Source organism: Populus trichocarpa, chromosome 8 (genome assembly GCF_000002775.5).
Source record: "Populus trichocarpa isolate Nisqually-1 chromosome 8, P.trichocarpa_v4.1, whole genome shotgun sequence".
In the NCBI taxonomy this organism is placed as follows: Eukaryota; Viridiplantae; Streptophyta; class Magnoliopsida; order Malpighiales; family Salicaceae; genus Populus; species Populus trichocarpa.
This window is the reverse complement of record NC_037292.2, coordinates 9,721,812-9,737,649: the sequence shown is the minus strand read 5'-3', so window position 1 is coordinate 9,737,649 and position 15,838 is coordinate 9,721,812. Positions and strand designations below refer to the sequence as shown.

The following is a 15,838-nucleotide window of genomic DNA, read 5'->3' as shown; positions in this document are numbered from 1 at the left end:
GCTATGTGTTTACACTCGCTAAAGGGCCTGTAAGTTGGAAGTCAACATTACAATCAACAGTAGCTTTGTCAACAATTGAGGCAGAGTACATGGCAGTAACAGAAGCTTTCAAGGAAGCTATTTGGTTGCATGGGTTGATTGAAGATTTGGGAATTGTTCAAGAGCACGTGGATGTCCATTGTGATAGTCAAAGTGCTATTTGTCTTGCAAAGAATCAGGTTCATCATTCCCGTACCAAGCACATCGATGTTCGTTTTCATTTTGTTCGAGAAATTGTGGATGAAGGGGATATTCTGCTACAGAAGATTGGTACCGCAAATAATCCAGCTGACATGCTCACAAAATGTGTCTCAGGGATCAAGTTCCAACATTGTTTGGACTTGGTCAACATCTCTCGGTGTTGAGCACCTTCAGGGTGCAGCGCCATATGGCGTGTTAGAGGCATCATTGATCGATCACGAGGATTGGATGGAAAAATCTTGCCAAGGTGGAGATTTGTAGCAAATTTGTCAACCTTTTTCCAACCACCATGACTTTCTTCTTGTAGTAGTTGGTTGGCATTTATTAGGCTGCACATGGGTTGCTGCCAAGGCTCTTCTTTCTTGTATAAATGGAGACAGAGACGAGAGAGTGCAGAGAGTAGTACAGAGACAGTGCAAGTGTGTGCAGAGAGAGGAAGACAGTGCAACTGTGAGAGTGAGTGCAAGTGCAGATTTGAGAAAAACACCGAGTGTAAGAGTGAAACACTGGGTTTTGTGGGGTTGTATTGGGTTGAGTTGAGTGTTTGTATCATTCCTTCAATAATATACAATCTGCTGCCTCCGTGGACGTATCCGGTTTTGGGGAACCACGTAAATCTGCTTGTTTGTGTTTTTATTTGTGTTTGTTTTCGGTCCAGTATGCACAACAGTAACTGGGTGGAAGTTTTTAATGGCAAGATTGCCGAGCCAAATTAAATGGGTCGAGTACAAGATGCTCGCAATGTGTTTGAAGAAATTCTTGTCTATAATCCTTTGTCTTTTGAGGCTTTGTTCGAGAATCCACTACTAATGGACCGCTGTGGAGAAGGAGAGGCGGTTATTAGAAGGTTACAAGAGGCTTTAGATATTGCAGGAGAGGAGAATAAAGTGAAAGAAGCGAGGAACGTGAGGCTGATTATGGCACAAATGCAGTTCCTGCAAAAGAATGTGGAGAAGGCGTTGAAGAGTTATCAAGAGTTGTCAAAAGAGGATCCTAAAGATTTCGGGCCTTATTTTTGTAGAGGGATTATATATAGTTTACTTGATAGAAATGAGGGGGTAAAAGAGCAGTTTCCCTCAAGTATCGTGAGGGATTATATTATTAATAGAGTTGCACATTCAGGATGCCTGCATGGAGGGAACAGTTCCTTTTATCTTGAGAGGCTGTATGGTGTAAGATTTGACCATTGACGATCCTGCCACTGGAGAGATGAACAAGTCAACATAAATAATTGAAAATAATTACAGTATATTGCAAGTTTTTTGTAGGTGTTATGACCTCATAATATAATTTTTTTCTTTCTCCATACAGGAAAAATTATCTTGAGAGGCTGTATGGTGTAAGATTTGACCATTGACGATCCTGCCATTGGAGAGATGAACAAGTCAACATAAATAATTGAAAATAATTACAGTACATTGCAAGTTTTTTGTAGGTGTTATGACCTCATAATATAATTTTTTTCTTTCTCCATACAGGAAAAAAAAAAGAAAAAAAAAAGGAAAGGAAAGGAAAAATCACACTGCTATAAACAAATGCAGAAGAAAAGGTTATTTTTTTGAGAAGACTACTTAATTCGTTAAAGGTTTAAGGCTACTTGCGTTTCCGCCCTCCTTTTCCCTTCTTGTTTTTCTTGGACTTGCTGTTTCCCTTCCCCTTGTTCTCCGTATCAGGGTTTCTACCTCCGGTTTCAACATTACTCCGTGAAATGTTTATCTCACCTTTAACAGAAACGCAACTCCCCTCAGCCTTGCTGTTACTATGTTCCTCATCACGTTGGCCATCTGATGCAATGTTTCTCTCTGACATCTCTCTTTTATGATTTTCATCGTGTTGCAAGAATATCTGGCTTAGGAAAAATTCCATTCTTGGCCTTCTTGACTGCAGCTTCTCGAGAAGTTCTCCAATTGTAGAAATGTCGCTCTCATGTTCTGGTTCCCTGAAAATAAAATTTACTTGAAATATTATCGTAGCAAGTAGAATGAAATACTTCATTAAATACCATGGATCTAGGCATCATGTTTACACCGACCTCATTTCTAATGCAGCATTAAGTTGCCCCAATTCGTGAAGCATGGTGGAAGCTTCCTCAAGCAGGTTTTTATTATCAACACTGGGAGGGTTCTGAAAATTTCCATCAATTGCTGCTTTTAAAAGGCAAGTAATTCTGTCTATATCCACCTGAAAAATAAATGATAAAATGAATAGCAGAAAGAGATAACCATGTCTCTGAGCATGCTAAAAAAATAAAAAATAATTCGAAAAGCAGCATTACCTTAAATGTTGGATCGCATGCAATATTGCTTCTTTCATCTACTCCATGGGTCGGAGATTTTAGTGCTTCAAATATTTCCCAAAGCCGGTCATGGCTCAATGGAGGGTTACCCTCATCCTTTTTCCCACACCTCGAGTTCCAGTTAGCCGTGTCTCCAACATTAGATGGAAGCTCAGTTATCTTCCCCAGATCTTCAATGCCCTGAGACACTATTCCTTTGAATGAGCTCCTAGTGTTTGCTTCAACAGCTCCCGTGTGATGCTGAGCTGTAGCATCAGTCTTTGCAAACAAGACTCTTAATACGTTGTCTTTGCTTTCATTGACCTTCATGTCCACAAAAATAGCATCTGGACATAAAAATCCTGAGCAATTTTTACCAAAACTCACAACTACCAGAGGATTGCCAATCTTGCTAAATGCTTCAGCTACCACAGTTGGATTTACATTCAGAGAATTATGTTTCTGCCTCTTCCGGATGGCATCATAAAACTGACTTGGCAGTTTTTTGGTGATATACGTCCTACCCAGCAAGTCAGAAAGCAAGCCTTCACACCATCCAAAGTTTACATAAATTAAACATATTATGACAACCAATCTCAACACTACTACAGCATGGTAGTCATTCAGGACCTTCACGTTCTTTTCTGATACTCTTATCCACTCCATCATATCCTTCTCATTATAAAGCAACAGCTGAACAGTGTCAACAACAAACTTTAGGATGCTTTCTGTAGATTGGGGTGCAAGTCCCGTCCAACTTTCAAAAGTTGGACTCCCATGGCCTTCTTGGTAGATAAGCCATTCCACAAAAGAAGACTTTGTTGTAAAACAATAGCCTTGGAAGTAGGATAACAAAATTAGTTGGCGTTCAAGCATGTATAAGAAACAACCAGGCAAGATATAATCTACTTTCCTCCAGTTGGCATTATAAGTATCTACTAGAGCTTCATGCAACTTCCACATATAGGACACCTCGCTCACATTCCTACAGAGATCCTCAATGAATGCCTTCCATGAAGAATTCCATTGTAAACCGTCTGCCATCTTCTCATATGGTTCACATAACATCTCACCAGAACCAAGAATCATCGATGCGATCCTTCCAAGCTGCGCATAAGACAGATTGTTCTCAAGTTGCGCATAAGACAGGTTGTTCTTTGAGCTCACATCTTCAAAGATAACTTCCTTGAGTAAATTCCTACAAATCTCAGTTCTCCTCAACGAAATCATATTCTCTTTCAGTGATTCTCTCCAGTCCCTAGGATAGATGCAATCATAGAAGCATCCAGTTGCCAGTCGAGTGAATTTCCGCAGTGCCCTGATATCACCGTGTTCAATACTAAGAAACTGGCAATTCAAAAGAAAGTTTGCCACCTCATATATATGAGTAAGAGACCTGCTTTGGCAGAAGAGGGACAAGGAATTCCTAACTGATAAATTGTAAAGGGCTTCAAGATTGGTTAATACATTCATGCCAACAGAAAGCAATTCCAAACACCAATAACCCTGAGCAGCAGTGACAAACTGATGAACATCTACAGAAACCAAGTTCCCCTTCCTTTGAATAAATTTTCTGGGTATGTCCCTCACCCACTGAGCATCCGAGATCATCAGAAAATAAATAGTGTTCAGATTATTAAACTGTCTCTTCACGCCCAAGTAATTCAAGCAGAATTCACCAAAATCTCCATATTCAGTTACATCTTGCCTTTCAAGACGTCCAAGAAACTTGAATATGTTCACAATCTTATCCTTCCAAAAATTCCAAAAGTAAACAAGTGTCTCAGCAGAGACCTGGTTGTTCAAAAAGTTTCTTTCTGACAACTTTGCTAAATCAGACACTAAGTCATTTTCCCACCAATACTTTGAGGTATTTAAATGAAGATGCATGTCCAGAATCTTTCGAGCTAATAATATTTCACCTCTGATACTAATATGTCTCCGAGAAGATTCTAGACTTTGATGGATCTTGAATAAGTTGTGCTGGCTATTCAATAAAATTTCAGCCTCTGTGTGAACAAACTCATAAAACTGGTCTGACACATCCTTTGCAAGTAACTTAGCTTTTGCCAAAAGTTCCTCTTTCTGAAGAAACTGCTTTAAAGGCCAGCCTTTGCTCCCAGTTGACCACAGAGAGTTTGCAAACACAAACCATAGAATAAGCAATGATGCCTCCTTAAAATGTCCACCCTTGCCCAGTAGATCTGCCTCAAGGACAAGCTCACCTTTCTGCTTCGCAATGCCCGCCGCTTCCAGGAAGTTACCTGATTCCACTTCCAATGAAAAAAGCTCATCAAGGCACCCTAAATTAGTCAAGAAAGTACGAGCTGAAGACATGGAATCAAAAGCTCTAACATATGTCATCATGGCTCTGTTGTCATTGAGCTCGTAATAATGACAAGCACAGCTTTCCAGAAACTCTTGTTCAATTGTATCCATTTCTCTGCTTCTTTGATCTGCAGTCCCCTGTTGTTTCCAGTACTGTATATAATGCAAGCCTGTGTCGAAGAGTTTTCCTTTGGTACATGCAGACAAGCACTTGGAGAAATTGCAGCCTTTTGCATATACTTCAGCTGCAGAACAATAATTTTCAGCAAGAAAAAAACATTCTCCAGCTCTTTCCATTGCAGATTCCCCACATTGCAAGTAAATCCTACCTGCAGAAGCCAGTAAATCCTACTCGGTAATAACTGCAACTTAAGGTTAAGATCATCCAGTCAACTAATTTGCAAATATGTGAATTTCATAAATAATTTTCTCACAGAAAAGATGGCGCAATTTGCAATGAAGAATATTAATTCAGCGTACAAGGGACACAGGCAATGGTCATAACTAGCAGAAACATTAGAAAACCAAAAGTGCAGAATAACGGTGGTTGCAAGACTCCTTTTCTGTCAAATATATTTGCCATCAATCAGCTCATGTTTCTGTAGAAACGCTGAAAAAAGTGAAGATAGCACAAAAGCATACCTGCCCTATCATACTCCTTCAACATGTAAAAGCATTCGGCAGCATACTCAGCCTTGCCTATTGATTCAAAAATTTCTGCAGCCTGCCTACGGGCAACGGAAGCCATTTCAGGATTTGAACTATGCATTCTGTCAGCAGCTGCTTTAAGCCCAGCAGCCTTGGACAGTTTCTCCCCACGTTCATCCCTTGCTCTTTCAAAGCACATAGCTGCCATCTCATAGTTACCCTCACGTAAAAGCTGTGTGACACCAACAAAAGGTATAGAAAAGGCAAGTTACACTTGTATGAGCATGGCGAGACGACAAGAATGCAGTGTGAAAGACACTTTTATGTCCTTTCAAACGAGTAGGAATGGCATGTTGAAAACATCTAATATCACTCGAAGCAATAAACCAAGATATCAAACTCAAAAATTTTTTGTGAACAATACGGATAACCTCCAGTCCAAAACAAATTTTACCTCCGACAAGTGAATGCAGCAACTTTTGATCAATCACAAAAAATAATTAAATAGAGATTGCATATTAATTTTTTTTAAGAACATCAAAATCAAGAAATTATAAGTTAAATGCTACATTAGTATAACAAGAAGCAAACCTTGTAACCCTGAGACTTCCACTCTTCAGGACTGCTAGAAACTTGCATTGCTTGGGCAAGCGAATCATCCAGTTTCCTCACTTGGACAAGGCCCTTCTTCGTCCAGTAGTCAAACATTGGTCTGGAGAAATCCTCCACATTCTCACAAATCCACAACCTTTGCCGTGTACGAGTGATAGCAACGTATAATTGCTTCAACTCAGAGCACAAGACATTATGTTTTGCTGGGATGAAACTTGGAAAGGATGGGGAATTGGCATCAAGTAAATCTTGTTCCTTCATAAACTCATAGACAACTCTCCATTTATTTTTCAAAGGTGATGAGCCAAAAAAGTTGTACAAGAGGACATCCTAAAAAAAAAATCAGGCAAAGAGTTAAAAAGGCAAAGACATCAGTGGCTAAAAGAAATGTGAATGTTTGTCAAGATTGTAAACATCCATCAGATTTAAAAAAAGTATCCGCTCTCCCACACCCCATCCATAAACTCAAACAGCAATTCAAAACTAAAGAGGTCCAAGTTATGAGCATGGTAAAAATTATCAATGTGGTGATCAAATGTGTTGTAAAGGAAAACGCGCTTGGAAAGAAGGGCAAATGATAAAGATAATGTTCTAAATAGGAAAACAAGATGTACAGTAAACCACTGACCTGAAATTCTAGGCCCTTGCACTCTACAACAGTCAAAACAAGAGCATGCTTCCCAACATAGTTATCAATCTCTTTCTTAGCAGCATCATCCCGCACCAATATCACCTGCTCTGCTCCAAACCCAACAAAATTGCTTCTCACATTCCCACTATTCCCGAAAATAGTTACAATTGCATTTTCATCATTTCCAGATTCAAGTAAAATAGGAGCTTCCCCATAAATAAGACTTGTTTCATGTCTTAAAGCATCAATAAATGAAGGGAAAAAACGGTAAAGAAGATCAATAACACTCTGAGCTAAATTGAGCACACCAGCATGGGTACGGAAGTTCTGGTTCAAATGAAATATTTTAGATATTCGACCTTTCTCGTTTCTGTCATTTCCCGCACTCCTTGATGCTAAAACAAACTCCTTATAGAACAAAGATCTTATATCTTCAAACCTAAAGTCAATCCCCCTAGCAATTGTTTGCGCTGTATCACCAGAAAAAACAAATCCCTCATCTACATTCCTACAGATATATTTGAAGAGAGCAATCTGCCTCATTGTAAGATCTTGGACTTCATCAATATAGACAAAATCCATCGCATCACCCTCATACTTGTAAGTTTTAAGACGAAGATGAAGATCATTTACAAAATCAGCCATATCAAAGTCACCATTTTCTGCCTTCATCTTTTCATAGTCTTCAAAAATATCATATATTAAATCTCTCTTCTGCCTACTTAAAGTGGATATACAACCTTCTGACAGAATAACATAATCCTCTCGGCTCAGTCTGCCATCACAAGACTCTCCAGCTCGCAGGCCACCTTTTATATGGGAAATTATCTCAGTAAATACTCTGGATGAATCAAGCTTTTTTTTTAATTTTTCATTGAAACGTGGCCAATAAACTGCACAAAACTTCTCGAAGTTAACCTCATTTGTTCTTATAAGAGTTTGTGCTGAGATTGATCCTGAATTCCCTACTTTTTCATGCAAAAGCTGCCTCATGTCAGAAAATCTTTCAAAGTACGAATTACCCATTGTTCCATCAAGCATCATTAAAAATTTAAAGAAAGTGATAACAAGTGGGTATGACTTTTGAGGAATATCTAAAAAAGAGTTTGTAATATCTTTGAATTGTGCTGCATCATCAATATCTTCCATATCAACTGAACTCCCTTCTGCTGAGTATTTTCCACCAGAGGCAAAGCTGTACACACACAACAACGCTAATATAAGAAAACATATACAGAAAGCAGGGTAATTTTAGGAAGAATTTTCCGAAGTTTAACAATAATGGAATGCGGTGATATGATTAAAAAGGAATGTTTATGAAGTACATAATAAGCTAAGCTAATTTTAAGGGCCTGCTATAAATTTCTAAAAGTTCAATCCAGCAATGCATATGAACAAATGCTTGTTTCAGACAATAATATTTCCTTAATAACAAGTTGCATCATGAAAAGCACACTTTGCAAGAAAAAAATTTAACCTGGAGGTATCAGCTCCAGCGTAGAGTGTAATTTCTAAAACAATACAAACCTTTTCAATTGTATCACATGATGCTTGATGGCATAACAGAGTTTTGGACTGACTGTCACAAAAAGTTGACGCAAGACAGTTTCTTTGGCATCTCCAACACCATCCCCGACAGATTTAATGTCATCAGCAACATTGTTTCTCCTGCTGCTGTCCTTTGAAGTATTTAAGTATCCCTGTGTTGCCGTATAATATAGTTCCTCTTTCTTAAACAGCTTCATTGTCAAAACAGTCGTTTTACCAGTCCCTGATCGTCCTAGTATAAATGTACTTCTTTGGAATATGATTATCTCGAGTTCCTCATCAGTCACTTCAAATGGGAGCTCCAATTCTCTTCCATCACGGTCAGAAAGCAAGTGGCTCACGACCCCAGAAGATAATGAGTAGAACTTCATCAGCAACAAACTATCACTCACTTTTGAGTTCTCTACATAGTAGGGACCATCAGGACCACCAGAATTTGAATTGCTTCTTATTTCATTATTGCTGCAACTCTTATATCTGGGAATATCAAATGAGGTTCTCCAAGTTTTTGGAACTTCCAGATCTCTGAACAAAAACAAACAATAAGAAAAACTCAACAAAAGAAAAAGAAATCTAACCGTTTCAGCCAAATTGAAGCAAATTTCTATGTAATTATTTAGGAACACAAATGCAGAACTACAGATAGAATAAATATAGCAAAGACATACCCCTCTAGACATTTTTCATTGCAATGACTGATAAAATCATCAGTATATGTCTCAAAGATGCCCTCTAGACGTTTAGCCAGTATAGGAATATCTTCTAATGCTAATAAATCCCAAACCTTCAAAACTTGTGTGTAGCATATTTCCTTCACTATGTCAATTGAACAGATTACATACAGTCCTTCAACCTTGAACTGTTTCAAGATTTGAGAAGAGCTTCCGCAAATGAAGTCCACACTCCTTTTCTTAGGACGCCAGCCACTGGAAAGTTTCAGTAGAAGGTTCAGAACAGGTGTCTTCTTTCTGACTGATGCTAGTTTGCCAAATGACTTTTTGAAGTATTCACTGAAAAGAACCTGGACCGCACAAATATCAAAAGAAAATAACTATGATGCTTAACACAAGCTTAACACAAAACATCTGCCATAAGGACTTCCATAATACAAATATGATGGATGACAGAAAGGTAACTACGAGACAAATACCTTCCATCTAGCACTTCTGAATAGTGCACTGTCTCCTTTAATCAAATCATCAAGCTGATCAAACTCTTTCTTGACTTCTAAAATGGCTTTGGCCAAATCCTTGTCTTCATCAGCATGAAAGAAACAACTGCGTTCCTTAGCATCATGGACTAACTTTTCCCAAATGGATTCACTATTTGATAGGGTTCTTTCATTCCCCAAAATCCAAAGACAATGCCTGAAATGGCATTAAAAAAAGATAAGAACTGTTGTTAGAACAATTAAACGACACCAGGAATGAGCTACTTTGAAGCACTACCTAGCCCTTGTAAGAGCAACATTAATTCTCCGAGGATCAGACATGAACCCAATTGCTCCACCTGTATTGGATCTCACGGTTGATATTATTACGATGTCCTCTTCACCACCTTGAAATCCATCGATTGAACTCACCTTCACTGAAAAACCATCAATGGTTTCATACTTCTTACCAAGCTTCTCTTGAATCGCACCAACTTGAGCAGTATATGGAGATATTACACCAACTCTAACCTTTTGTCCACTCCATGCTGCATGCAGAAACATCAAAGGATGTCAAATAATAATAATAAGTGATAGCAAAATCTTGTGTCAGGAATTGTTTCGATGAAATGATGTTAAGCCAAAAGTTTATCATAGAAAAGTATCAAATTCATAGTGTCTATGCTTTCTTCAAAAGTGAAAGGTCATTTGCATTGTCTCACTTCTCTATTATTAGTCTCTCTGAAAACAAGATGTCTATAAGCATTGACTTTAAAGGAGCTAAACAGGCATACAGGTGTTTTTAATGCAAGATGAAAACACCGCCAGAGAAAGTTTGGTAGTGCATGCAAGATCATTTAATTTCCTCATATGCCAAAGCAAAACAATTGTAAGCATCAGTTTGCACAGAAAAATTCCAAGCCTTCGGCTGTAATCATATATAAAAAGTCCAAAACACGATGGTAACAATAACTTCAAGTTCTTGCATAATATACCTTTGTACAGACTTCGCAGTAATTTCAGCACAATGGCTACCTCAACCATATTTTTCCTGCTATGCCCAACATCATCTAGCTCTTCTCTTCCACCAAATACATTTATGAATGTATAGGGACCAAACATTGGCCCTGGGAGATAATGCTTTTCATAACTTCTAGCCTTGACATTTGGTGCATCTAAGATCTGACTGAAGTAGAATTTTGAATTAGGGAAGCAACTGATGGATGGATGCATTCTGTACTGCATATCTAAAAGATGTTTTGAATGACCCAATGAGCTGAGCCTTTCAAATAAACTCCTTCCAAAGCCAGCTTTATCACAAACCTAAGAACCATAAGCTATAAGAAGCCAATAGTGTAGAAAGTAACAAATCTAAAATTCAGTTCAACAAAAAAGACCATAATAAAACAATGAGGTAGCTTTTCCATACATTGCTTACGACCATAGCTGGTAATTGACACTCGTCACCGATTAGAATAGCATGCCTAATACCAGGAAGTTGTAGGGGTATTGTTGATTCACACTCTTTTAGCTGAGCTGCTTCGTCAACTACCAAAAAGTCCAGTGGTTCAATCGGCAACAAATGCAACTTATACGAACTAGAAGCTGTGCACAAAAATAAGGTTGCTTTCTGGAAACAGAATTCCTCTATTGACCGCTTGTTCATAGCACTTGGAAGATCCAGATGGCGGAGAGAATCCCAGACTCTTTTCAACCTAGTAAGGCATTCACTTCTCTTAAGTCTCAACTGCAACAATATATCATTAAAACCTTGGGAAGAATCCTCATCTAACCCTGGGTGTGAAAAAACTTCAAGCAATTCATCAGAAATCACATCCTCATGGAATAGCCAAGATTCAAAAGAGTTAAGTGACCCAAACAAGGATACGATGTTCTGAATGTTATGTTTGAGAATGCAAGTTTCTGGTATGTGAGTGCATAATAAAGTGAGGCATCTTTTTAGATGTACTGCAGTAGAGCGGAATCTATCTCTCATAAATTCGAGAAACGTTTTAAGCTCTCCTTTGAGGGCAACAGCTTGATAGCTACAGGATTCCCTTTTCTCTTCATTTTCATCATCATGCTCCTGCATTTTGATTAATTCATTCTCCACGAAAATGGCATACTGAGAATCACAATCTTCAAAAAAATCAATTGTCGAGTTGAAACAATTCCTCCAACCAGTCAGAGGCGCAAAGCACTCTATAAGCCTTTTGACACGATAATCCAAATAGACTTCCTGAGTTTCAGAATCAACTTTGAGTCTGTCCTTATTCCCAAACAGAAGAATATCTCCCACAGAATGAAACAAAGAATACGTTCCTGAATCTGCTTCATGGGATTCTGTGACCAGCTTGAGCACCCTAGAGGCCACTTCTGTAATTGAAACATTGGTTGGGCCACATGTTAGAGTTCTGCATTTCATTTTTAGGAGGCTAAAGAGCAACATACTGACTGTTTTGGTTTTCCCGGTCCCTGGCGGGCCCCAAATAAGTTCAACTGCCGACTTATGGTTGCGTTGCTTTTTAAGCAGACATGCCAAAACCGCCTTGCTTTGGGATTCATTCAGATTAGATGACAGATTCACAACATTCTCATCATAGATTGCACGTTCCCACATAGAATATTGGTTGCAATTTTCCTCAACCTGTTATCCAACATGGAAACTCAATCAAGTTCAAAACAATATATTGCATGCAAAATAGACACAGATTCGTCTCCTGGAAGTTATGTCTGCAACTAAATATATATATCAGAAAAAAATAGGATGAAAAACATGATCATGATTATTCTTCACCGCTAAAAGAATCATCAGGGTGCCCATCTATTTTACAGAAAGATAGTCTATAGAGAAAAACACTACAAAGGAAAAATTATAGAGAGAGAAAGCGAGAGCGTGAGGGTATAAGTAGATTAAAATAATTTTTTTTACATTTTTTTTTACATTCCAAGCAAGAAGCTCAAATGATGATACGAGTAGAAAAGCGAGCAGATCCACCACTCAGTCCGTCAATTTTCTCCGGCTTTATTCCAAATTTGGTTTTGAATACCACCAATCCATCCCTCAAGAACGATTTGGAAATTAATAGCATATTTTAAGCCAAACTGGCTATCTCCATGTTTCCACGTGTGAAAATATAGCATCTACATGTGACCTAAGGTAATGCAAAATCTACATGATACTAGAGACAGCAATCACATTCATATATCTCTTACCACAGAATCAGTGCACAGAATCTCTTTGATGATATTCAAGTTTCCGAACATGTGGAGTGCATTCCATATTCTTTTGCTAGTTGTTATATTAGTCAATGAAAACACAGTAAGTGATTTCTGCAGTCCATCACTAATTTCAATTTCTTTTTGCGCCTTGACTGTGAAAGAAGTATATGTAGCAGCATCCTCGGTCTCATCTCCTGTTATACTGGTGACCACAGCAAATGTCCATGTCCATCCAACCCTTTGCAAATCAGAGACATTTTCAGGTTTAGCGCTTGTTAAAATAACGATGTCGCCGGGCAATGTTTTGTAATGCTCCTTGCCACTGCCACGGGATCTGTTTCTCCAATAATCAATATTAACATCATACAATAATGTGCCGTGGGGCTTGGCCTCAAAGAAAGCAACCATTTCAGCAAACGGTGCTCTGGATATAATATCCATGCTTGAGCTCAATTGTGCACGGGTTTCTTCCAACAAAGGAATTACATATGATCCAAGATAATGCTCAACCGAGTAATATGACTCTGGAATATTTTCCACCTATAAAGGAAAGCAAAACACGAGGTCATTCAAAGGACATGAAGGCACCTCAAAACATGCTATCTTTAAATATTCGGCTGCTACAATAATCTAATCTCTTTACACGATGCGAGGACAGCTCAACTGCAACAAAATTATTTCCAGGGAACACAGCGGCTAGTTTCAAAGTTGAGGAGCTTTCACAAAAATATAAACAACACTGAACAATATTTAATTGTATAATCAAATTACACATTTATTTAACAGGTTGCGCCATTGCATCACATCACATGCTCAACAAATACACAAGTGAGTATCCATGTCAAGAGTTTTGGCACAATTAATCTATCATGTAGTAGCATTAAGACTAACACATTCATCTAAACAGCTACGAATTGTCAACTCCTAAAAAATGTTTTGACACCAAGCATGCATGCAAGAACAAACTCCATTATTAAAAGAATTTCCAAAACTCTTCATTTTTATGGTAAGTTGGAGCTGCTCTGCCTCAGCTTACGTTCAGGGCAAGCAATGTGCAATTCAAAATGGAATGGACTTGTAAGGGTCTAACCCACTATCGATGTAAAAACCAAATACTTTTCTTAAATCAAGAAGTTGTTTAATAAAGGAAATGTCAATTCACTGCTCAGTAAAATAATCCAAAAGCTGCAAATAATAAACGCATACCAGCAATCTAATTTTACAAAATAAATAACTAAAGAGAGAATGATGAAAATGGAAGGTAGAAAAGGTAAAAACCTTGAAAAGATTTTCATTGAAAATATCCTCAAGAGACCATGAAAAAATGGTGTCAACGAAGCCACGATCATTAGGAATTTCTTTCTTCTTCATCATCTTGCTTGAACTCTCTGATCTTTCCATCATCAATTTCTCGTTTATCTGCGATGATGAAAAGAGCTTCCTACTTTCAAACTTATAAAGGAAGGAAAAAGGCTGGGGGGGGGGGGGGGGGGAGTTCCTTCGCCACAAAGAAACAGGTATAAACAATGCAGTACGGAGGCTCCCTGGCTATGGATTCAAAGAAAAAAAGAAAGAAAGAGACAAGCATCATCCATCTCTGTGTTGCCTTTATTATAGGTAAGAGGGAGTGTTGCTTCTTTATTATTGAGAAAGAAAAAGGCAGTTACAGGAAACAAGTCTTCTCGTCTTCCGTGCTACTGTATCGCTGGAGAAAGAAAATACAAGACAGAGATATATTCTCCACATGGCTAAGGGCGTGAGTGTCTAAAAGAATTTTCACAGCACGTAGCGGTTTCAGCACGTAGAATTTTGATTGGCATCTTATACGCGTGATTCTATTCTCTTTTTGGTGGTGGTGGTTATTAGTTTATATTCTTTTTGTTTTGGCATCTTATACGCGTGGTTCTATTCTTTTTGTTGGTGGTGGTGGTTATTAGTTTATATTACAGTAAACACTTAAATAATATTTTATTTAAACGACTATATATATAATATTTTTTGTTTAAATTATTTAATTTAAAATAAAAATATAATATCTTTTTAATGTTGAATAAAAATCTTTTCAAGTAATTTTTAAAATTTTATTATTTATAATATATATTCACGTGAATTGTTTCTTAACTTTTTTAAATAAAATATTAAAATCTCAAGTATATTTTTATCTTGGATGACCTGGATCGACGTGTAACCTGAGATCCAATTTATTGACTGGGTTAACCCTCAAACCGAGTTTAATAATTATGAAAATATAATTATAAGGATCAACATTTATTTGTCTAGTAATTAGTTATGCAGTTATTACCATGCGTTGAAGTTTCATGGCAAAATAATAATAATAAACACCTCCTCAAAGTAATATTTGAAAATCCAACAATTCTGATAATTGTATTAGTATGTGGTCGAGAGTTGGATCTTTAGAAAGCAAGGATTCTTTCTGGATGCTATCGCCATGATCGATGGTTTCAAGATTATTCTGGCATTCCTGGTTATTACATTTGTTGAAATGGACTCCGACTAGGATTTTTTTGGTCGAGGTCTTGTCGGATTGGTAAGCAAAGAAATCTCTTCAAGAAGATGGCAGGAAACTCCACTCACATTCCTGAGAAAACATCCGCATGCACTCGACCAAATAATGTGCTGGGTTTGCCATTCCCGAATGCTCTAGCTGGGTTTGCTGCAGGGGCTCGATCTCTGTTATTTGCTTTCTTATTACTGGATTAGCGATTTTTGGATATCGACTGGAGCTACCACGCAAAACAATAATGATGGATCGATTCGTGATTTATTGCATCTGGTGGAATGGAATGCATATATGATCTTGTAATAATTATGGAGCATGCCAATGAATTACAGTGGATATAAAATCAGAGATATTAGGGCCTCCCATATTCGATATATAAAACTTTATAATGTTTTCATGGATGTTGTCATAGAATGACGAAACACTGTCGTCCAATGACATAACATGGGCATGCCAATGAATCTCGAAATCCTTTGTAATATTAGAAAATGTAACACTTTGGAATAGCATGATTACTTACTTGTACTATTATTTTTTCCTTAATTTAAGTTAATAATGATCACTAGTGTTTTTTTTTTTTTTTGGTTAAAGGCCGCACTATCTTTTCTCGTTAACTGCAATCTTTGTCGGTAGAATACTTAGCGCTGAAGGAGTTTGTTCGCA

The 15,838-nt window shown here is 37.7% G+C and overlaps 2 protein-coding genes across 2 annotated transcripts in view; one reads left to right on the top strand and one right to left on the bottom strand.

The window, feature by feature from the left end:
• Positions 1-15,838, top strand: part of LOC7471463 (protein SLOW GREEN 1, chloroplastic) — a 49,057-nt gene that overhangs the window by 31,187 nt on the left and 2,032 nt on the right. The window lies entirely within an intron of this gene.
• LOC7457843 (uncharacterized) lies at positions 1,609-14,354 on the bottom strand. Its single transcript, XM_024606208.2, has 14 exons — positions 13,933-14,354; positions 12,649-13,194; positions 10,862-12,079; positions 10,428-10,755; positions 9,731-9,980; positions 9,433-9,649; positions 8,951-9,303; positions 8,262-8,807; positions 6,732-7,929; positions 6,083-6,433; positions 5,486-5,723; positions 2,516-5,172; positions 2,273-2,421; positions 1,609-2,179 (listed from the first exon to the last, which is right to left on the bottom strand). The coding sequence occupies exons 1-14, from the start codon at positions 14,056-14,058 to the stop codon at positions 1,834-1,836; spliced, it is 8,523 nt and encodes a 2,840-aa protein (XP_024461976.2). The 5' UTR covers positions 14,059-14,354; the 3' UTR covers positions 1,609-1,833.